General features: G+C 43.3%; 1 protein-coding gene across 5 annotated transcripts; it reads left to right on the top strand.

Moving 5' to 3' along the window:
• The first annotated feature begins 258 nt into the window (after window positions 1–258).
• Window positions 259–23,093, top strand: aste1a (asteroid homolog 1a). Of its 5 annotated transcripts, none has more exons than XM_067509127.1 (6): window positions 259–413; window positions 19,181–20,013; window positions 20,295–20,600; window positions 21,049–21,253; window positions 21,440–21,584; window positions 22,047–23,093. In XM_067509127.1, exons 1-6 carry the CDS (start codon window positions 287–289, stop codon window positions 22,447–22,449), a joined length of 2,019 nt encoding a protein of 672 aa, XP_067365228.1. In that variant the 5' UTR covers window positions 259–286; the 3' UTR covers window positions 22,450–23,093. The 5 variants fall into 5 exon arrangements, with proteins under 5 accessions (XP_067365228.1, XP_067365229.1, XP_067365227.1 ...); XM_067509128.1 differs by lacking the exons at window positions 19,181–20,013; window positions 20,295–20,600; window positions 21,049–21,253; window positions 21,440–21,584; window positions 22,047–23,093 and adding exons at window positions 1,189–2,021; window positions 3,431–3,694; window positions 5,734–5,938; window positions 6,125–6,269; window positions 6,913–7,725 and having other exon boundaries at window positions 260–413; XM_067509126.1 differs by lacking the exons at window positions 19,181–20,013; window positions 20,295–20,600; window positions 21,049–21,253; window positions 21,440–21,584; window positions 22,047–23,093 and adding exons at window positions 1,189–2,021; window positions 3,386–3,694; window positions 5,734–5,938; window positions 6,125–6,269; window positions 6,913–7,725 and having other exon boundaries at window positions 260–413.
• The last annotated feature ends 89 nt before the right edge of the window (window positions 23,094–23,182 follow it).

Raw genomic sequence — 23,182 nt, 5'->3', positions numbered from 1 at the left:
ATGTGTACATGACATGGACTGTCTGTCCAGCTGAAGTCCAGACACACCGTCCTCCTCCTGGACTTCACAGAAAACGCACCTCATTTAAAAACTAAACGTCTCTGCAGATAAATGTCCTCTGACCTGCAGTCATCATCACAGGGCTGTGACAACACAACAACCCTCCACGCACCAACAGCTGATGTGTGAACTGAAACTGAAACCTAAGGAAACAGGAGGAGGAGGGTGCAGACGTCTCCGGATAAAAGGGCTGAGATGCGGTTTCGTCCGCAGACTCGGACTCAGGATGGGTGTTCAGGGCCTGTCCACTTTGCTGGACAATTCTCCGCAGATATACCGGGAGGTCCGGTTCATGAGGAGCCGGCTGGTGATCGACGGCTGCAACCTGCTCTACCGGCTGTACTTCAAGTCAGGTAGGACTCACACACTAAGTACTTTTACTGCAGGCTGTGTACTTGAAGTGGCAGCTACTCTTCAGGGAAACTAACCTTTTTCTTTTAAGCTTTTAAAGTAAAAAGGATGTTTTTAGATGGAAAAATTACACCTGTCAGCCGCAGGTGTATTAAGAGGGTTTAATGATAGGTTCAAATGCTGCAGTCATAATTTTCATTTAGTTGTAGACACCTGTCAGTGGCATTGTTAAAATATAACCAGCTTTTGAATAACTAGCATATTTTACCCAGTGTTTTAAGTGTTGTCTATAATAACTATTGTTCATATTTTATATGTTAATAACTCTATATAAAAGATTTGATCTTTAGCAAATGATTAGACTGAGTGTATTTTTATGATGATTATATATTGGATAAATGGCTCATAACTCATAAGAGTAGTTGTAGGTTTATACAATGTGCGTTTACAGTATGTAAACAGGATACATTAAAATTAATAAATTATTAAACAGTTACAATGTGTGTGCCTATCTACCCAATTTACATTGTAATAACAACACCGTTAAAGTGTCATTGATATTTTACTTAGTATTATATTTTATTTTAGTCATATTTATTTATATTTCTTCTTCGAAAGAAAAACAAGTGCAAAACCAGGATATTCAAATTTTGCCTAGTCCAACCATTCCCTAAAGTGCAGTTCGGTCCAATAAAAAACAGCAGTCAGGTTCGTAACAAAACAGGGTGTGTTTGGTACATGTTGCTTAAGATGTGCTTCCTTTGGTGGACTGGTCAGGTTTGGACGAGAATTACGGTGGAGAGTATGCTTCCTTTGGGGACCTGGTTGAGAAGTTTGTCACAGTCCTTAAAGACTGCAGGATCACACCGTACGTGGTGTTTGATGGAGCCTTTGACTTTGAAACGAAGAAGCTTGTAACTCATGCCTTAAGAACCGAGGATAAGCTAAAGAAAGCCCACCAAGCAGCAGTGGGGGGCAGAAAGGAGCTGGTTCTGCCATCGCTAGCTGAGCTGGTGTTCAAACAGACATTAGCCCGGCTGGAGGTCCCAGTGGCCCAGTGCTACGGTGAGGCCGACCTGGAGATTGCTGCCCTGGCCAGTAAGTGGCAGTGTCCGGTGCTCTCCAATGACAGTGACTTCTACATCTTCGGGCTCCCAGCAGGGCTGCTGCCCATCAATCATTTCAAGTGGGAGGCGGTGGAGCAGAGCGGCTCACGGAGGTACATCCCCTGTAAGAGCTACAACACCTCCAGCTTCTGCATCTTCTTCAACATCCAGCACCAACTCCTGCCCACTTTCGCCGCCTTGGCTGGGAACGACTATGTGAATCTGCGTAGGATGGGAAAGTCCATCAGATGGGCTCAGTTCGCCCCTGCAGGCAGCGCAGCACCAAACCGTCTGCAGGGGCTGCTCCATTGGCTGAAGGACTTCGAGCAGCCTCGTGAGGCCCTGAAGGCAGCGCTGGGGATGATGGGAGAACTAACCAAGAAGCAGAAGGTGGAAGTGCTGCAGAGGTTGAGGCTGGGGATGGAGGAGTACAAGATACCGCCCAGCTCCCTGGAAAGGTTCTTCATCCATGGGGTGGCCCCTGAATTCCCAGCAGAGGAAGAAGTAATAAATTTACTCTAAAGGGCTTTGGGCAAATGTAACTTTTGTATGTATGGGTGCAAAATAAGTACAGATAGAAGTACATACCACTGGCAGGGTTAGTTAGAAAACTTCTAGCCATGTCCTTGGATATCGATATATATCACGACATAAAACAAATCACTATTTCTGTCTCCCTAAAGGTTCCTTTTTACTCTTAAGTGTGATGAGAAGATACAAGTTTAATTGTATTTTTAATATTATTTATTTTCTGTCACAAATTGAACATACAAGCCAACATACTAACCCAAATGCACTACAGCACATTACACAACTATTTAAAATAATAAAAATAAGTATATATAATAAACTAAAATCTCAATTCTGAGCACTCAGACACTTTTAGGTTTTAAAGAAGAACACTAAATTTGTTGGTTAACGCCTAATAAATAAATAAATTGTACATTTAAAATCTTAAATCTAGGAGTAAAATCTTAAGGGTTTCAAGTTTTACAGGAGAACAGAAAATAATTCCATGCTGGTTGTGTTAGGGGGACCACCTGCACTTGAACTGTAAAGTCTGTACAGCTTCATATGGCTAAAAAATATATATATTAGTGGTGTTTCCTGTCTCTGTGGAAACATGCCTGGCAATGCATGGTAGTTGCTGTGGGACTTTAAATAGCCAATATTTCTCCATGCTACCGAATTCTAGTTTTAAATGCAATGTTTAAATGTTGAAAGAGTTCATCTTTTGGGCCGTGGGTTATGTTCTGTTCTGTTGTCCTTTTCTAGATTAACTCGCTCCCACTCTTGACTTGTTGGTGTTCACATTAGCCCAAACATTAGTATGTTCGCTGTTTACCCTGAGCTCTTTGCTGTTTGCACCAACCTAATGATGTGGCTGTGAGCTATGAGTGGTTCTCGTTATTATTGGCTCTTTGTGTTGTTTGTCAAAACACTATGAAATAAGTATCAATGTTGTTTTGTCCATGTCTTAAATGCCTTAAAGACACTGAATCCCAACCCCAACTTAGTTGCTCCCGGTGATTGTTGCCCAGCTGCACAGCAGCTCCCCCAATGATGTGTGTGTGTGAATGAAAAAAATTGTGAATAAGAAGCAGTGTAAAGCGCTTTGAGTGCTAATTGCACTAATGTAGACAAAAGTGCAATATAAGCGCAGGACATTTCCCATTTGAATTTCTAGCAAGAAAAAGTTATTTCGCCATAATTAATGTTATCACCCAGCCCCACTTCCAGCCAATCCCCAGCTAGTCCGGCTCAGCTTTTTGCATTTAATGATCCCAATACTTCAAGATTATCTAGCATATACAAAAGTGCAGTAATTGATATATCTACTCAGTTTGTTCTGTCCTGTCGTCCTGGAGGTGGCAGGCCGTGTTCCACACTGGATGCGTTTGCGTATGACGCAGGCTCGACTGTATAAAGACATCCTGAACGTGCTGCTGCTGGAGCGGAGCAGGTGCCTCAGCATCCCTGTGGACCACAGCGCCATGCCCACTGCCTGTCTGACATCCAGGCCGCTCCGTCAGGTGATGTACGGACTGCTGCTAGGTGGAGGAAAAGATATTCGGGTGAAAGAGCCAGAGATATTCGGCCTCCAGCTGAAGTGTGTTAATGTCCAACCGATCTTCAAAGGTGTCATTCAACAGCTGCCACTCAACTCACTGGACAGGGTAAAATCTTTAGGATTTCACACAATTTACCTCAACAAATGTGCTGTAAAACAGAATCGATTAGGCTCAGACCAAACAACATGACAAAACATTAGCAGGAAATAGAAAATCCTCACAACTGTCACATTTGACTGAGCTGGAGTATCATCAGATCAAAACGTGCTAATTAACCACTGACGCATTTAGTTAATAATAGAAGGCACCAAAACGACAACTTCTGTTAACTTTGATTTATGTTCCTTACATTTAGAGAAATTGAAATGATGATGTTGAAATGTTTCTAACAATGTTCATGTCAACTTTGTAAATAGAAAACTGGGATTAAAAAAATAAATAAATACATTTAGGGCCCTAATGGAGAAGTATCTGAAAATAAAATATGGATGCCTCAAATCAGCTGAAGACGACAATTAACACTGAGAGTGCTCAGTACTTTTACTTTAACATGATAGTTTCTGTAATTACAATGTTGTCTTTGGTGCTCAGATGACATCAATGTTTGAAAGTTGTTAAAATGAGAATATTTCCCATTTCTACTGTCCCAGGTGACATGAACACAGCTTAGCACAGTCAAAATTTGCTCGTGTGGACTAAATTTGCTTCGAATGGCCAAATCTTCCTGTTGCCAACTTGTACAATCAAACCAGGCCATGTGGTTGTGTCAGATACGTTACCACACAACAAAACATTTGCAACCCTGGACACTGTGTGACACACAGCTAACTTACTGGAATGTAGCTTTAGCAATGTTAGCTTGTGGCTAATACAGTGGAAAGCAGCTAACACACACAAACCAAAATCTTCTTTTTCTTTTCCTTTGGGCTGTTCTCTTTCAGGGGTCTCCACAGTGAATCGTGTCTCCATCTAACTCTGTCCTCTGCATCCTCTTCACTCACACCAACTAACTTCATGTCCTCTCTCACTACATCCAGAAATCTCCTCTTTGCTCTTCCTCTAGACCTCTTATCTGGCCCATGGTAGAACAACTTGAACCCTGCTCCTAAGCTTCTAGCCTTGCTACCTTTCCACCTGGTCTCCTGGACACACAGTATGTCCACCTTCCTTTTTTGTTTCATGTCAATTAACTCTCTATCCTTCCCTGTCATAGTCCCAACATTCAACATTCTGTCAGTCCTAAGTTCTTAGCTTTCCTCTTCTCTCTCTGCCTATGAACACACCTTCCTCCTCTCCTTCTTCGACTTTGACCAACTTGGACCAATAGTCCAATTTCCATAGGTACCCTGTAGGTCAACAGCACCGGTGGTGGTCATTGATAACCCGGGCCCCGACTGATCCAGTACGGAAGTCATTTTTGGTGTAAAAGTCATGATTCACATGTTTAATCTGTCATGTGTTTTACGTCGGACGCCCTTTCCTGACACAACCCTCTGCATTTATCCAGACTTGGGACTGACACAAGAAGACACTGGCTTGTGTCCCCTTGTGGCTGCATTACACTCAAACCAAAATCTGGCTATTACAAAACATTTAGCTAAAACCACTGAACATGTCAGACAATGTTTGACAGCTTTGCTTTAAAAATTAGTATTCAATGATTAATCGACTTGCCCGAACATCTCTGTAGAGTAGTGGGCAACTCTCTGGATAAGGTACATTCTTTAGGATTTTATTCAAATTTCCACAACAAATGTGATGTAAAACAAATTTAATTCAGTTGAGGCTCAGTCAGAATTTACTCATGTCTCTTTAGCCAAACAGGCTAATTTAGCTCTGACTTAACCTGATTAGCAGAGTCTGTAGCTAATCCTACTAATCCACCGTACAGGCAAACCTAATGTGAGCTAATAAAGTCAAGCTTTGTCTTTCTTTGTAAAAGTTTACTACTTTGTGTTGGACAGTCACATCGATCACCATTAACATCATCGGTTTGCATATTTGCTGCAACATGACTGAAAATGGCTAAAGCTAAAAAGCATTTTCAGGCCTCGTGCTGTCTGTTTTATATTTGTACCTGGAGCTACAATGACATGCATGACATTATTCCACATGTCCTACTTCCAGTTGTGTGTCGTCCCCAGGCAGAACCCTCTGAGCGACTGCAGGTGTTGCTGGAGGCTCTAGGGGTGACCGAGGACTCTCTGAGCCGACTGCCCCCTGGGCTGCAGCTCCCGGTGGCCGTCACCTGCTACTGGCTGCGTGAAGCTCAGCCTCCTCCAGACAAGACGCTGCTGAAGGCGCTGCTGCTGGGACTGAGTAACGGAGACACTCTGAGACACGGAGCATGTAAGAAACAGAAACTGTCATAATTACAAGGACATTTCTAGGAAGATTAATGTTTTTTGGTCACAATTTAAAAGACAAAAACATCCAAACATACCCAGGAAATAAACGTAGAAGGTGGCACCAGTTCATTTATAGGAGACAGCAGTACATACTGGTAACGAGGTTTGTCTGGTTTGTGTGCTGCAGCTTTAAAGATTCAGCAAAAACACTTTAAAGTAAAGCTGGACATGGACGTCGTTCACGCCCTTAACCAGTGGCAGGTTTGCCTGAAGGACAGTGTCCATCTGAACCAGCTGCTGGGCTGTCCTCTACCCGAACCACAGATCGCACGGTGAGACTCCACACACACTGGAAAACTCTGTCCTCTGGTGCAAAGAAGGTCTACAGGTCCCAAAGTGCTGCACTCAACAGAAATAACCACAAAATCGTGGCTGGTGGAAAACTTGGTTGGTGCGGCAGGAACAGACTTGTTGTCTCCTTTAATGCTGCTTTTATGATTCTTCAAGGCTCAAGGCCACTAACCTTCACACCGGTCAAAGTGTGAAACCCTAGACCAGCAGTTCTCCACCTTGCTCCCTCTGCTTGTTGGCCCGCTAATCCCTCATGCCCACTGCTCATCATGTGTGTTTAGTCAATCAGAAAATAGAAGATACCCAAACATTTTACCTGTGTACAAAATCATCTCCTACCCTCTATAGGGGGATGCCAGGTGAGATAAAAATAAACAATTCATTGTAGCAAAAATATAATCAACCAATGGATTAAGGTTCAGCATTTAATAGTATTTAATGAAATCTGGCACAATTTCAGATTTGGGCAAAGATCACATATTTTATAAGTCACGTTCATGTCTACATCAGGGTAGAAAACATGTGAATGAGATTAAATTTAGGCCTGGTGTTAAATCCTGCACAGACCCTGGATTCCAGTATAAAAGGGGAAAATCTCCATCTTGTGTTTGTGGTGTTGTCCAGGTTGTATGAGGGGACGCTGGTCCACCGGCTAGTCCACATGATGAGAACAGGTGGAAAACTTAAGTTCCGTGTGAAGAGCGATCTCTCCAGTTTGAAGCTGTATCAAACCACGCTGTCCATCATCCATCAGTTTCACGCTCAGGAGACGTCAACGTCCACAGAGACAGGTCCACAGCGGCAGCCTCTGGATGACCTGACCGCCAACCTGCAGCAGCTCTTCTTCCAGTGTGACGACGAGGAGACTGTGACTGAAGTCAAGAGTGCGGCCAGAGCTCAGGAGGATCTGCATCTAGACCAGATGCTGTCAGTGCGAACTCGGTACAGAATCAAAGAGAGAAACAACCGGTGCAACAATCCAGAGATATGCAGGAAAGAGGAGCGCAGGGGCTGGGATATCCTCTGAGGACCACAAGTCCAGATCCTCCTCAGTGTTCAACGTACAGAGACTCTGAGACCTTGTGGACTTCCCCTAACCCCCATTTTAAAGGAAATTGTAGATAAAAGACACTTTTAAAATTTCATTGACTGATGAATTCAGTCCAAAGTAGCAGCTATAGAAAATCTGAGAGAAGGAGCTGTGAGAAGACAACTTTTAAAGAAACTCTGCATCCAAGACCACAAATGTCCACAAGCAAGCAAGCATGAATGTCCGGTTTAATGTTCGTCTTCTTATGGTTTGGATTTGAGGACATTTGGTGCTTTTATACTGCATGTGTGTATTTCCAGTGTATTCTATGCAAAATGTCATACTTACCATTTTTAACTTTGAGGATACGAATATTTGTAAATTTTTGATTAAAGTATTTAAATGTCTTTGGTTTCTGAGTCCACAAACATAAATACTGAATCTCACGTTTAATGTTTCACTATCTGAAAAGATTTCAACCGTGAAAATATGAATAAAATCAGCACGTTTCTTAAAATGACTTGAAAAAACATGAAATAGGCTACATGCTATTCTCCCTCAAACACATAAATACAACAGAAAATAAAGAGCGTCAACCAACTTCAAAGTACTAGGTCCATGCTCCAAAGGACCCTCAGTTACTGATACTACAGACTGTCAGTGTGAAAGCAGCTGCAGCTTGTGGATCCTTTAGGTTTCACTTTTCCACTGTCAGACCGGATCAGAACCAGCACCCAGTCAACTTCTGCAGCAGCCTGGTGAGAACCTGAACGCATTTGTAGTGATGAATGAAAGCTTTTGGTTTGGAACAGAAGCGGCAGCAGGTGAAGGTGGAGCTGAAGCTGATTTTACCACTTTATGTACTGACAGATACTTCATCCACAGTAAACTGCCTGTACTTATCAAAGAGCTTTACACTGTTTCGCACATTCGCACTCACGCAACTAAGTGCACAAAGGCACCTCAACATGGGACGGCAATCGAACCCGCGACTCAGAGTCTTTAGGTCCTGATGTAATGACATCAATGAGAGCAGGGACAGAAAGCGGCTCCTCCTGGATCCTCTGACCTACAGTCATCATCACAGGGCTGTGACAACACAACAACCCTCCACGCACCAACAGCTGATGTGTGGAAACTGAAACCTAAGGAAACAGGAGGAGGAGGGTGCAGACGTCTCCGGATAAAAGGGCTGAGATGCGGTTTCGTCCGCAGACAATAATACGCAACAAACCTCTTCATTCATTAAACCAAGATCAGACATAGTGTCACTTTGTCCTTTTTAGAGAATATTAAGACATTTAGAGCCATATTAGCAGTACTCCAAGTGAATTTTACTCTACGGCGTGTTGTACTGCGTTTGAGCTACAGATCTGCCTTCACCCTGACCGATGGTCTACTTTCAGACATAAAACAGGTCCATCAAATAACGTCTCCTGAACCTGAACTTGGCGTTGCCTCCCTCTACTTCAGAAAGGGGCAGATGTAAAGCGGAGCAAAAGACAACTGAATCCCTCCAAGATGAAAATGTTGCAGCTGGAGTTAGAAAATGTCAGAGCCAATGTGCAACTGAAAGAGATACTTCCTCTCCAAAATCAATTTGCTTCAATTTGCTTGAGAGTTAAAATGTCAAGCGGACATTGCTGAACCCTATAAGGAGACATATGTGACCTCCCGGGTAGGGAGCCTGTTGGCTGAGATGGAAAAGCTGCCAGAAAATAACCCAGAGAGGTCAGTCTACCTGGAGATTGAGCCTGAGAAAGTGTTGGCAGAGTGGCCACACCTGGAAAATCTGCCAGAAAGCAAGACAGTGCGTCAGACAGGTAGTGATTTTTACTAAACCCACTTATCAATCAGACAAGAAGGAAGATGATGAGGAAGGGGACACCACTAAGAAAAGAGCAATACATGGATGTGGCCCCACCTGATCCCCACTGTGAAAATGCAGCTATTGGATGTGTCTCAGACTGTTTGGACGAGTCTGATACGAAGACTGCTGTGGTGGTTCCTCTGTAGACCAGCAGCAAACCTCTGCTGGAAGGGATGGAGAATCTGTCCAAGCAGGAAGACACACCAACTGAAAGACAGAACGTTATGGACAAATCAGTGTCAGAAAGTCTGAACCTGTGTGATGAACAGATGGTTGAGGACAGAAAATCTAAGAACATCAATCTTGCTGAACACAGGAAAAATTGGTGATGAGATGAGAACACAGCCGAAGTCCCTGCTCCTGAGCCTCCACAGCAGGAGGCCAAATGTCCATCAGGCTGCTCTTCCAGCAAACCCTTCTTCAATGGGTGTGAGTTTGGTGCCATGGCCCTCGCACTGTGTTACTTCCAGTAAGTCCTGCCCGTTGGACTGTGTCCAACACCTGCTTAAATAAATCATTTTCCAATTTGGCATTTTTCCACACGATAGATATCATTTTAAAATACATAAAAACTGCTCAGTCAACCTGAACTAGCTCCTACTTAAGATGCTTCTGTCACAGTTTTTGTATAGGGAACGGACCCAAGTGAAGAGACGGTGAGAGGGAGGTTAACATAACTAAAGGGTTAACATGAACTCGCTCCTGAGAGGAGGACACGAAAAAACATGACAGGTAGGAAACATTACCACAAGGATAAATGGCAGAGATCACTAAACTGAATCAAAAACAGAACCAAACAAACCTCAGATAGGGAACAGTTCAAAATCACAAATCAGGAATCCAAAGAACGGAAGCCAATCAAACCAGGGAGCTAGGAGCTCCAGCTAGAGCTGGATAGAAATGAACCAGGGAACAGGTGAAAACAATCAGAATGATTAATGAAACATGAGGCAGGAAGCAGGTAGGGGGGGCCGCCCTCCCTGAGCCTGGTTCTGCTGGAGGTTTCTTTCGTTAAAGGGAGTTTTTCCTCTCCACTGTTGTCTAGAGCTTGTTAAGGGGGAATTGTTGGGTTCTCTACATGCTTGAAGATGTGTCTGTAAAGTGCCTTGAGATGACTTTGTTGTAAATTGCCGCTATATAAATAAAGTTCAATTGAATTTAATATTAATACATGTGCTGCTGATGCCTGACAAGGTACAAACTCTGACAAACGGGGACGTCCTGAGGTGATATTGTGCAATTTCAGCTGAGACCTGCTGCACAAGTGAGGCACAGCACAAAGATTTGTAGGATTGGGATTATTAATAATATTATACTGCACCTTTTGTGTACAACATGTATCTGATGACTTATTAATGAGTATCTGACTCTCGTGCACAGTGATATAAAGATTCAATGCCTGAGTCACATCACACGTTTTATTAGTTTAGTTTTCTAAACAAACATATCAAGCTAATAATAACGACACAAACTGGAATGTAACCACTAACACATCAACATAAAAACTGCGTTGTCATGAGTTTTGACCTGCTGCAAATCCCCATAAGCTTTGAGGCACTTTCCTTCAGTCTGTTTCAGGACTGAAGGTTGGCAGAGCTGACAGAACACCATGTTGTTTGGTCTCTGCTTCAAATACTCTCATACCTTAGATGATTGAGGTGGAGTTTTTTTTTTTTTGCTCACTCATCAGTGGACTCACTAAACACATCTTTATTCCAACATCCAGGAACACATCAACGGTTCACCTAATGAAGGGGTGAATTTAGGTCCTTTCAATACATCTTCCCACCCACAGGTTGGACAGACCAACACTCATTTTTGTACAGAAGAAAAATTATCCTACATTCTTTGAGCTTCACACATTTAAGTGTCACATAAAATCAATAAAAAAGCAATGAAAGGATTCATAAACACAGGTTGAAGTAAAACTTACTAGCAGACAGAAAGTGAAGCAGCCTGAAACCCTAAAGGACAAATGGACAGAAAAGTCAAAGAGACAGTTGTAGACTTTAAATGTGACAATTATTCTAATATAAAATCATGTTGAGATCTACAGATATTCATATTTAAACTGTGGGGAACTAATTGAGCATCATTTTAACAAACACTACATAAAGACACATGACTTAATATGACTTTGTTTTTGATCTTAGTATAGTTTTTAAGGTCTGTGTACAGACTTTATGCAATGAGCCAATCACAGGCCAGCAACTCACTGCATTCATGCTAAAATTCAAAGTGCGCATTAAAATGTGGAGGAAAGGAGATTTAAGGGACTTTGAATGTGGCTCAGTGGTCGGTGGTCGTTTTTACAGGCCTCATGTAATTAGGTGCTGTTCAAGTGCTTCTCCATGCAAAAGTCTAATCACTCAATCACAGGCCAGCAACTCAATTACTAATGCTAAAGTTCAAAGTGAGCTTCAAAATGTGGAGAAAGCCGCTTTAAGGGACTTTGAATGGGACAATGTTCAGAGACAACAGCCTTAAAAGAGAGAAAGTATCCAGTGAGCAGCAGTTGTCTGGGTGACAATATCAAGTGGGTGTCAGAGGTCAGAGGAGAAGTGCTAGACTGCTTCAACATGATAGAAAGGCATCAGTAACTGAATTACCTGCTAGTTCTGCGGCGGACAGAAGAGCATCCATGAACACACAACATGTCAGCTGTTACATTCATATGGTTGGTCACAATTTGGCATGAACAACATGAAAGCATTGATTTATCTTGACTTGCACCAACAGTTCAGGCTGCCAGTGGTTTAATGGTGTGGGGGGTATTTTCTTGGCTCACTTTGGGCCCCTTTGTACCTACCGAGCATCATTTAAATGCCACAGCTGAGATAGATGGATACTTCATTCATCCCAGCAGGAAATTCACACAAGACCAAAAGGCCCACACAGAGCTGCTGGAAAGGCTGCCACCCACGGCATCACCTAGTACTGATCCTCCTCCAGTTACTGAGTTTTGTTGCTGACCATGTCCATGTCCCCTTATGACTTATCACATATATACTTATACAAACAAGACATTTGCATGCTCAGTGTCAACAGAGAGACATGGAGAGATGCAAACTTATGAATTTTTTTTTTGACAGTATTAGGAAAAGTTTAGAACGTCTGGAAGATGGAAACCATCTGCAAACAACAGTCAAACGTAACAGTAAAACAACAGACAGCCCCGACAACAAAGCAACGTGTGGACATAGTGCAGAGGTCGTGCTTTGACCACGTTCTTCCTCTGTCTGGCAACAATGAACTAAAAGTCAAGTGACAAGTAAGCAAATTTACAATTTCTACATCAATAAAACTACTAAAACTAATGTCAGAGCTATAAAAAACACCTGCAGCTAGGTTATCAGATTATGGACAAGACTATAATGTAGTACAATCTTTGACTGGTGTAAAATGTTCTAATATTCACAGAACTATATGTGTAAACATCAAAACAAATAGCTTGAAAGATGAATCATTTTATTACTTCAATAACTTTAGTGTTTCATAACAAGAATTTGGGGACTGTTTTCCAGAGTAGTACAGTGTTTGGACACCTTTGTAGAGTCAGTGGTGAAGTGTAAATGACCTGTGATCTGGTCAGGTGCAAATTTTACAATGTTAAAATGATCAGTAACAGTCCACAGCAAAATGTCTGACACATAGCAATAACAACCACCTTGGCTTCCAGCCAGCCCACATTTTATTACTGTAATGTTCCCAAACAGTCAAAAACAAACTCCCGTGTTTCGACTGAATAACTGCAGGGTTTAAGTGTATGTTGTGTCACTTGTGTCTGAGCTTCTTCTGCTCAGGTGAACACATTTTGTGTGTCATGATTTTGACTCAAACTAATAAGAACTCCTGCTTAATGTTCCAGCATCATGCATAAAGGTCATTTTAACTAGGGTTGGATTTGGTTTTCTGAATGTCTATAAATAAGAGAAAAACCTTAACTTGTGTTCCATCCATCCATCACCAGCCTGCTTCTCTCTTCTATGGTGGGAGGATGCTGTATACGCTCATGACGGGCCGACAGTTGGTCACAGGGCTGACACATACAGAGACACACAGCTCTTCAGTATTGTATGTTTCTGACTCATTTAAATGATTTTTAAACATTAAGTAATTATCTCAAGCTCGGATTTAGTTCTAGCGTGCTGAGCATCAAGTCTACTACAACCTGCTATTATGATTGTGGACTTTAAAGTGGTTTGGAAACAGTGCAGTGAAAGAAGTTAGTGTGATTACACTTCAGTTTTTTATTCTGTATAACAGACATTGGGCCATCTCACTATCAGAAATCACCGGGACCAATGTGGGCTGAGTAGGAATTTTGAGAACCTGGCAAACACCTAGGATAAGCCTGTACTGTATCTTCTTTTCCTTTGGGCTGTTCCCTATCAGGGGTCTCCACAGCGAATCATGTCCCTCCATCTAACTCTGTCCTCTGCATCCTCTTCACTAACACCAACTAACTTCATGTCCTCTCTCACTACATCCATAAATCTCCTCTTTGCTCTTCCTCTAGACCTCCTGCCTGGCAGCTCCAACCTCAGCATCCTTCTACCGATATATTCACAGTTTCTCCTCTGAACATGTCCAAACCACCTCAATCTGGCCTCTCTGACTTTATCTCCAAAACATCTAACATGAGCTGTCCCTCTGATGTACTCATTCCTGATCCTGTCCATTCTCGTCACTCCCAAAGAGAACCTCAACATCTTAAGCTCTGCTACCTCCAGCTCTGCCTCCTGTCTTTTCTTCTGCCACTGGTGCAGACCTCCACCTCTCTAGATTTTCCTCCACCTGCTCTCTGCTCTCACTACAAATCACAATGTCATCTGCAAACATCATAGTTCATGGAGATTCCTGTCTAACCTCATCTGTCAGCCTGTCCATCACCAGAGCAAACAAGAAGGGGCTCAGAGCCGATCCTTGATGCAGACCCACCTCCACCTTGAACTCCTCTGTCACACCTACAGCACCTCACCACTGTCTTACAGCTCTCATACATGTCCTGCACCACTCTAACATACTTCTCTGTCACTGCAGACGTCCTCATTTTTAAGTGTATTCAGAATTCACACTCTTCTCCAAACACTGATGTCAGATGTCAAAGTTTGGAACAGCAGCTGCACTGCAAAGTAGAAACTCATTTTATTACAAACAGCTCTGTGTAAAAATGTACAATAACTGCAGAAGAATTAAATCAACTAGAATAAAACATGTCACAGACAAACCTGCATGTTGTGTCCACACAGTCACACACCTGATCTCACTCAGGCCTTTCATCCTGCTGGTCGACTGTGACAAAACACACAAAGTTATGTCAATACCGGAAGTTTACCCCCACATTGTCATCTTAACAGTCTGTGGCACTGGGGTGACTTCTGTCCTCAGGAGTGGTCCTGGGTCAAAGCCTCTGCTAACATTAAGCTGCTGGTATCTGCAGTAAACACACAGTCATCTTACTTCCGACTTGTTGAAGCATTAAGATGGAGCAGGTCAGCTACTGCTGAGCCTCCAGCTCCACGCAGGATGGCCTCTCTGGAACGTTCAGTGTTCTGCAAATCCAGGACCCACAGCAGAACTTTACGGACCAGCTCCATTCAAGTTACAGGAATGTGATTCAATCTACATTTAGCAATTCAACAGCAAAATAACAGAGCACCATGTTGTTTGGCCTGTGCTTCAAATACTCTCATACCTTAGATGATCGAAGTAGAGTTTTGTTTTTTGCTCACTCAACACTCACTCATTTCTTTGCTCTTGCAAAAATTGATTATAACAAACATTACAGAGAAGTAAAGCAACAACTGTGAACTGAAAGTAACCAGTCACTTGTGGAGGAAGGAAATAAAAAAAACAGATAAGTGTAATAACAACTGACAAGAGTGACAGGGCACAAAACAAGATGAAATAATAAGATAAAATGATTCCGACTGACAGTGTGAATACAATAATGTACCGTTTGAATTGTGCTCAATTCAGCGATTGAAACAAAAAAACAAGCAAAAAAGGGAAACAAAGTGTAATCTAGAGTTTCACTTTAGTCTCAAGCTGATCAGCCTTGATAGTGGCTCATGTGATACAGGGTTAAAATAGTCATTATATACAACTGAAGGCTTGTTTCCTAAATCCAGTAGGCCAGATTCTAAAGAATGTTTTTAGACTTTCAGGTCAAAAGGGTCACTTACAAAGACAGGTGGAGCAATGTGCACATTTGATGCAGCTATTGAGGGCTACAGGGTGTCACAGTGACTTGACATTGTATTATTTAAAAGCAGCATCATCTTGCAAATGAAACAGGTATCAGATGAATTAAACACAAACCACCAACTTTCCTTACTTTAAAGCTTAGAAAGAGATGTTAAGGTGTTTAACAGTTGTGAGTTAAATATCTTTATCAAAGCTGACGTGTGTAAGTTGATGGGTTCCAATATTTAGGGCCGTTTGTTACCAGTTTTTCATGCATTTTTTCCCCAGCTGTGTTCAGATTAGGAAGTAAAGGTGAGGTGGAAAAGGGAGGTTTTTTGTTGCAGCTTTGTTAAAGTCTAAAACGTAAAAACAGTGAAAAGTTGCAATGGAATAGAACGATGTGAGTGAAAGTAACCTTTTTTAAAAGAAAGTCTTTGAAAAGAAACTGATTTTGAGTCTCTCTGTGAAACCGAATAAGTGAAGAAAAACCTTTATAACTTAGCTCAGAGATGCTTTTAACAGAGGTACAACTTTTCAAAACCTTTTACTTGAGTCCAAAACCTCAAGCATGTAATTTATATTACAAGTTATGAAAAGACTCATAAACAAGTCAAAGAGACAGTTGTAGACTTTAAATGTGACAATTATTCTAATATAAAATGATGTTGAGATCTACCAGATATTCATATTTAAACTGTAGGTAATTCATTGAGCATCATTTTTACAAACACTACATAAGTGTTGTAATATGAGTCACTACATAAGACTCATATTACTCATAGTAATTTCACACGACTGAATATCATTTGTTTTTGATCTTAGTATAGTTTTATAGGTCTGTGTACAGACTTCATGCAATGAGCCAATCACAGGCCAGCAACTCACTGCATTCATGCTGAAATTCAAAGTGAGCATTAAAATGTGGAGGAACCCGTCACACAGCTTCTTCGGCCTGCTGCCATCAGGGAGGAGACTGCGGAGCCTACAGGCCAGGACCAGCAGGTTGAAGGACAGCTTCATCCATCAGGCTGTCAGGAAGCTGAACTCGCTCCCGAACTTGCCCCCCCTTCCCTCTTCAGCCTCAGTAGAACTGTTAGAACTACCTGTAAGCACCATGGATCCGAGAGAAATGCAATTTCAGTTCCCTGTACATGTGGAAGAACTGACAATAAAGCTTGACTTGACTTGACTTGAACGGAGATTTAAGGGACTTTGAATGTGGCTCAGTGGTTGGTGCTGGACAGAGTATTTCACAAACCGTTGATTTAGGGGGATTTTCACACACAACCATGACAATGCAGGCACATAAGTACAAACATAAATACTGAATCTAACATGTTTAATGTTTCACTATCTGAAAAGATTTCAACCGTGAAAATATGAATAAAATCAGCACGTTTCTTAAAATGACTTGAAAAAACATGAAACAGGCTACATGCTATTCTCCCTCAAACACATAAATACAACAGAAAATAAAGAGCGTCAACCAACTTCAAAGTACTAGGTCCATGCTCCAAAGGACCCTCAGTTACTGATACTACAGACTGTCAGTGTGAAAGCAGCTGCAGCTTGTGGATCCTTTAGGTTTCACTTTTCCACTGTCAGACCGGATCAGAACCAGCACCCAGTCAACTTCTGCAGCAGCCTGGTGAGAACCTGAACGCATTTGTAGTGATGAATAAAAGCTTTTGGTTTGGAACAGAAGCGGCAGCAGGTGAAGGTGGAGCTGATTTTACCACTTTATGTACTGACAGATACTTCATCCACAGTAAACTGCCTGTACTTATCAAAGAGCTTTACACTGTTTCGCACATTCGCACTCACGCAACTAAGTGCACAAAGGCACCTCAACATGGGACGGCAATCGAACCCGCGACTCAGAGTCTTTAGGTCCTGATGTAATGACATCAATGAGAGCAGGGACAGAAAGCGGCTCCTCCTGGATCCTCTGACCTACAGTCATCATCACAGGGCTGTGACAACACAACAACCCTCCACGCACCAACAGCTGATGTGTGGAAACTGAAACCTAAGGAAACAGGAGGAGGAGGGTGCAGACGTCTCCGGATAAAAGGGCTGAGATGCGGTTTCGTCCGCAGACTCGGACTCAGGATGGGTGTTCAGGGCCTGTCCACTTTGCTGGACAATTCTCCGCAGATATACCGGGAGGTCCGGTTCATGAGGAGCCGGCTGGTGATCGACGGCTGCAACCTGCTCTACCAGCTGTACTTCAAGTCAGGTAGGACTCACACAACACTAAGTACTTTTACTTAGTGTATCAGTACTTTCATGGTCCTGTTTGACATATTAGCAGTACTCAAAGTGCGCCTTAACGCAGTAATTGTACTTTGTGGTTACGACCATCTACTGCAAAGAAAAATCTAGAGAAGCACAGAAACACGCACCTTCACCTTATTGTTTATTTGTACTTTAGTAAAAGTACAGTTTTCATCCACCACCGTTTACTTTATATCGTCCTCAGGTGAAAGCTCGTGCGTCTGTGTCCTGCCTTCATACTGTCGGCTTAGAAGAAGTATTTGGCGTACGAGGAAGCGGACAGCCCGCCCCGTGACGCTCACAGGCGGGTCACAGGGCGGAACCAAATTATCACCAAGTTCCCGAAGCAGAACTTGTAGCGACCAACACGTTTACGTCGTACACGTCAATAGTCGTTTGGTTGTTCTGTCCTATCTGCTGCAGACAGTGTCATTACTCATTGTGTGACTCCTCTCATTGAATTGATATTACAGCTTTATTAAATGTTGGCATTATCAAACAAACGTGCCTCTATTGTGTAGAGGATTTTCTATTATTTGCTAAAACTGGATTTGTTCAGGTTTCTTCCATAAATCATGATAACGGTAGTAAAACGGTTTTCACACTAATGAAGCGAAACTGAGGCCGGCGTCTGCTGGACCGAACGCAACATTCAGCGGAGATGCTGTTATCCAGACCCGAGAGGGATTTTAAAGAGAAAACAGAACCATACGGTAAATGTTCTGCACTTATATTTATTCAAAGCGACTTACAAGTGAGGTACAACACAAAACTTGTATGAGGCACAACAAACAGACTGACATGAGATAAACAGCACAGGTGGCGGTTGTTGTTAATCTGGGCCGCGACCGATCCGGTACAAGTCACACTCGACTTGCATGCGCTTTACTTTGGATGCCCTTCCTGACACAACCCCCTGCAGACCCCCGTCCAGACTTTCGACAGGCACAAAAAGACACTGGCTTGTGGTTGCATTAAAAGGACTTTACCACATAATTGTTTTTTATCTTCAACCTCATTTTACATTTGAAACAGTCAGTAAATGGGTGTAAACAGGACCTTAGTGTTTATGAATTCAATTTTTGTCGAACTCCTCCTGTGGACAGCTGTAACTTTAACAAATATGTCCCTTTACATTATTTTACAAGGTAAATGTTAAATGTACAATGAAAATGTCGGAAAACACAGAAATCACTATTTTTCTTTTCACACCTGCTAATCAAAAAGTCCACCTGACAGAGTGGCAGATGCATCATCAGTGACCTGCATCATCGGTGTGTGAATGAGAAGCAACATTGTAAAGCACTTTGCGTTTTGGATAAAAGTACTAAATAAGCAGAGCATTTACGGCTAATTTAAAAGTCACACAAGCACCGAAATGTTTGCTTTTCATCCTGAGATGAACATGATGTTTCTCTGAAAACCACCACAGATTGCTCTGTTTTGATGCCCTTGTTCAGCAAGGAATGTGTGTGATCATCAGTAATGTGGTGTTGGATGTGTGTTTCCTTTGGTGGATTGGTCAGGTTTGGACCAGAATCACGGTGGAGAGTATGCTGCCTTTGAGGACCTGGTTGAGAAGTTCGTCACAGCCCTCAGAGACTGCATGATCACACCATATGTGGTGCTGGACGGAGGCACCGATCCCACTGACAAGAAGCTTGATACTTCCACACAACGAGCTGAGGATAGGATCAAGAGGGGCCACAAAGCGGCAGTGGGCAGCAGCGAGGAGAATCTCATCCCAGTGCTGACCGAGCTGGTGTTCAAACAGACATTAGCCCGGCTGGAGGTCCCAGTGGCCCAGTGCTACGGTGAGGCCGACCTGGAGATTGCTGCCCTGGCCAGTAAGTGGCAGTGTCCGGTGCTCTCCAATGACAGTGACTTCTACATCTTCGGGCTCCCAGCAGGGCTGCTGCCCATCAATCATTTCAAGTGGGAGGCGGTGGAGCAGAGCGGCTCACGGAGGTACATCCCCTGTAAGAGCTACAACACCTCCAGCTTCTGCATCTTCTTCAACATCCAGCACCAACTCCTGCCCACTTTCGCCGCCTTGGCTGGGAACGACTATGTGAATCTGCGTAGGATGGGAAAGTCCATCAGATGGGCTCAGTTCACCCCTGCAGGCTGCGCAGCACCAAACCGTCTGCAGGGGCTGCTCCATTGGCTGAACGACTTCGAGCAGCCTCGTGAGGCCCTGAAGGCAGCGCTGGGGATGATGGGAGAACTAAGCGAGAAGCAGAAGGTGGAAGTGCTGCAGAGGTTGAGGCTGGGGATGGAGGAGTACAAGATACCGCCCAGCTCCCTGGAAAGGTTCTTCATCCATGGGGTGGCCCCTGAATTCCCAGCAGAGGAAGAAGTAATAAAATCCTTTACTCTAAAGGACTTTGGGCAAATGTTCAATATTAACATTTGGTTACAAAAGAGAGGGGCACTGTGTTACTTGGGTAAAGTCATTTTGGAAACAAACCTGTAAATACAGTCATAAGATAAAAGAAGAGGAAAGTATGTTATCTAAGGTTCAGTGAACCATTAGAAAAAGTAGTAGAAAATGGTTACTAAGACTGAAATGCTTAGTATTCTATGATAGACTATGTTCTATTCTATGATCTCAGTTTGTTCTGTCCTGTCCTCCTGGAGGTTGTGGGTCATGTACCAGACTGGATGCGGCTCCCTCTGACGCAGGGCCGGCTCAATGGAGACATCCTGGATGTGTTGGTGCTGCATAGAATAAGCCTCAGCACCCTTGTGGACCATGGCGACATGCCCAGCGCCTGCCTGACGTCCAGGCCACTTCGGCAGGTGATCTATGGACTGCTGCTGGGCAGACTAAAGCACCATGTGGTGGCAGAGAGGGACAGAGATGGCCTTCAGCTGAGCTTCATCCCAGTCCAACCGATCGTCAAAGGACTCATTCAGCGCCTCGCAAGGAGCTCACCACATGAGGTGAAGGCTTTTACAATCTGCCACAAGTGCATTGTTTGCGTTTAGTACAGCTGCAATTTTCCTGTGTGTTGTCAAACAGAACTCTTCCATTTATAAGTGACAGAACCTAAAGAGAAAACAACAAATCCTTCATCCCAACCATCACAGGCCACTGGGCATCAGAGTGCTGACTGGACTGAGCTGAGTACTTACAAACTGGTTCAGCGAAGTGAAGCTTCTGCCATGTTCATGAATCTGGACTTGTTGCAATTACAGTGGAGCTCATGTCCGTAGATAAGATGGGAAGTTTTCTGCCATTCAGAAATGGGCAGAGTGTGATAAAACACAAATGTAATAACCACAGGATGTGGATATTGTCAGGGAGCAGTATTTTAATTACGATTCCGTTTTCATTTAGCTAAATGACACTGTTCTGTGTGTCCCCCCTCGTATCATGTGTCCACCCCAGGCAGAACCCTCTGAGCGACTGCAGGTGTTGCTGGAGGCTCTAGGGGTGACCGAGGACTCTCTGAGCCGACTGCCCCCTGGGCTGCAGCTCCCGGTGGCCGTCACCTGCTACTGGCTGCGTGAAGCTCAGCCTCCTCCAGACAAGATGCTGCTGAAGGCGCTGCTGCTGGGACTGAGTAACGGAGACACTCTGAGACACGGAACAGGTAAGAAACAGAAACTGTCATAATTACAAGGACATTTCTAGGAAGATTAATGCCCATTGGTCACAATTTAAAAGACAAAAACATCCAAACATACCCAGGAAATAAACGTAGAAGGTGGCACCAGTTCATTTATAGGAGACAGCAGTACATACTGGTAACGAGGTTTGTCTGGTTTGTGTCCTGCAGCTTTAAAGATTCAGCAAAAACACTTTAAAGTAAAGCTGGACATGGACGTCGTTCACGCCTTCAACCAGTGGCAGGTTTGCCTGAAGGACAGTGTCCATCTGAACCAGCTGCTGGGCTGTCCTCTACCCGAACCACAGATCGCACGGTGAGACTCCAAACACACTGGAAAACTCTGTCCTCTGGTGCAAAGGTGGTGTCAGCAGCATTAAACCGCTGCACTTTATACAGCTGAGCAGAATCTTCTTCTTGTTCAAGAACCAGGACAGACTCCCACCTTCAGACTTGTTGTGTAGTACTGCTCCCTGAGGTGTTTTTTAAGGTTCAATCCCTGGGCCACTGCTTTTTAAATCTCTAATGATAGACATTGATAAGTCCTAAACAGACCTTGACATCCTTTAAAATACCACACTGACTATTTTTATTACCTGTTTTATAATCACACGTATAAAAGAAAGATCACATATTTTATAAGTCACGTTCATGTCTACATCAGGGTAGAAAACATGTGAATGAGATTAAATTTAGGCCTGGTGTTAAATCCTGCACAGACCCTGGATTCCAGTATAAAAGGGGAAAATCTCCATCTTGTGTTTGTGGTGTTGTCCAGGTTGTATGAGGGGACGCTGGTCCACCGGCTAGTCCACATGATGAGAACAGGTGGAAAACTTAAGTTCCATGTGAAGAGCGATCTCTCCAGTTTGAAGCTGTATCAAACCACGCTGTCCATCATCCATCAGTTTCACGCTCAGGAGACGTCAACGTCCACAGAGACAGGTCCACAGCGGCAGCCTCTGGATGACCTGACCGCCAACCTGCAGCAGCTCTTCTTCCAGTGTGACGATGAGGAGACTGTGACTGAAGTCAAGAGTGCGGCCAGAGCTCAGGAGGATCTGCATCTAGACCAGATGCTGTCAGTGCGAACTCGGTACAGAATCAAAGAGAGAAACAACCGGTGCAACAATCCAGAGATATGCAGGAAAGAGGAGCGCAGGGGCTGGGATATCCTCTGAGGACCACAAGTCCAGATCCTCCTCAGTGTTCAACGTACAGAGACTCTGAGACCTTGTGGACTTCCCCTAATCCCCATTTTGAAGGAAATTACAGTGCTTTTTAAGGGTAAACACTTTTAACCAGCTGCTAGAACAGCTTTTTATAAATCCAGTTCATTTTCAGTTTTATTAGTTGTCATCCCCTCACTGAATCCTTCAAAGCTGCATTAACTGTTTTTGACCACTTGGGGGCGTTGCAACAAACTGTAAATGCAAATTGTAAATATGCTTATATAACACTTTTCTACCTATCGGCACTCAAAGCGCTTTACACTGATTCTTATTCACCCATTCACACTCACAATCACACACACATTCATACACCGATGGGGGAGCTGCTATGCAGCTGGCCAACGCTCACCGGGAGCAACTAAGTTGGGCTTCAGCGTCTTGCTCAAGGACACTTTGACATGTGACCTGGAGGAGCCAGGGATTGAACCATCAACTGCGAGTTGTTGGTTCATCTTGCAGGATGGAGGTTTTAGCTGCCAATCATTCTTAAGTATTTTAATAGCAGAATCGAAAAGTATCCATTTGAATCCACTGGATGAACTAAAACTTTGAGTACATCTTCTTGTCTTTTGTTAATAAATTGGTAATTTTTCTCTGATGTGTTTTTCTTTGTCAGATCTGACTTTATGAATCTTACTTACTGAGAACTAAGGTCAAAGGTCTCAACTGCTGCCTAAAGCAG

The sequence above is a fragment of the Channa argus genome, chromosome 7 (assembly GCF_033026475.1).
Source record: "Channa argus isolate prfri chromosome 7, Channa argus male v1.0, whole genome shotgun sequence".
Classification (NCBI taxonomy): Eukaryota; Metazoa; Chordata; class Actinopteri; order Anabantiformes; family Channidae; genus Channa; species Channa argus.
The sequence above is the reverse complement of the archived record's forward strand: the minus strand, read 5'-3'. Positions and strand labels throughout refer to the sequence as shown.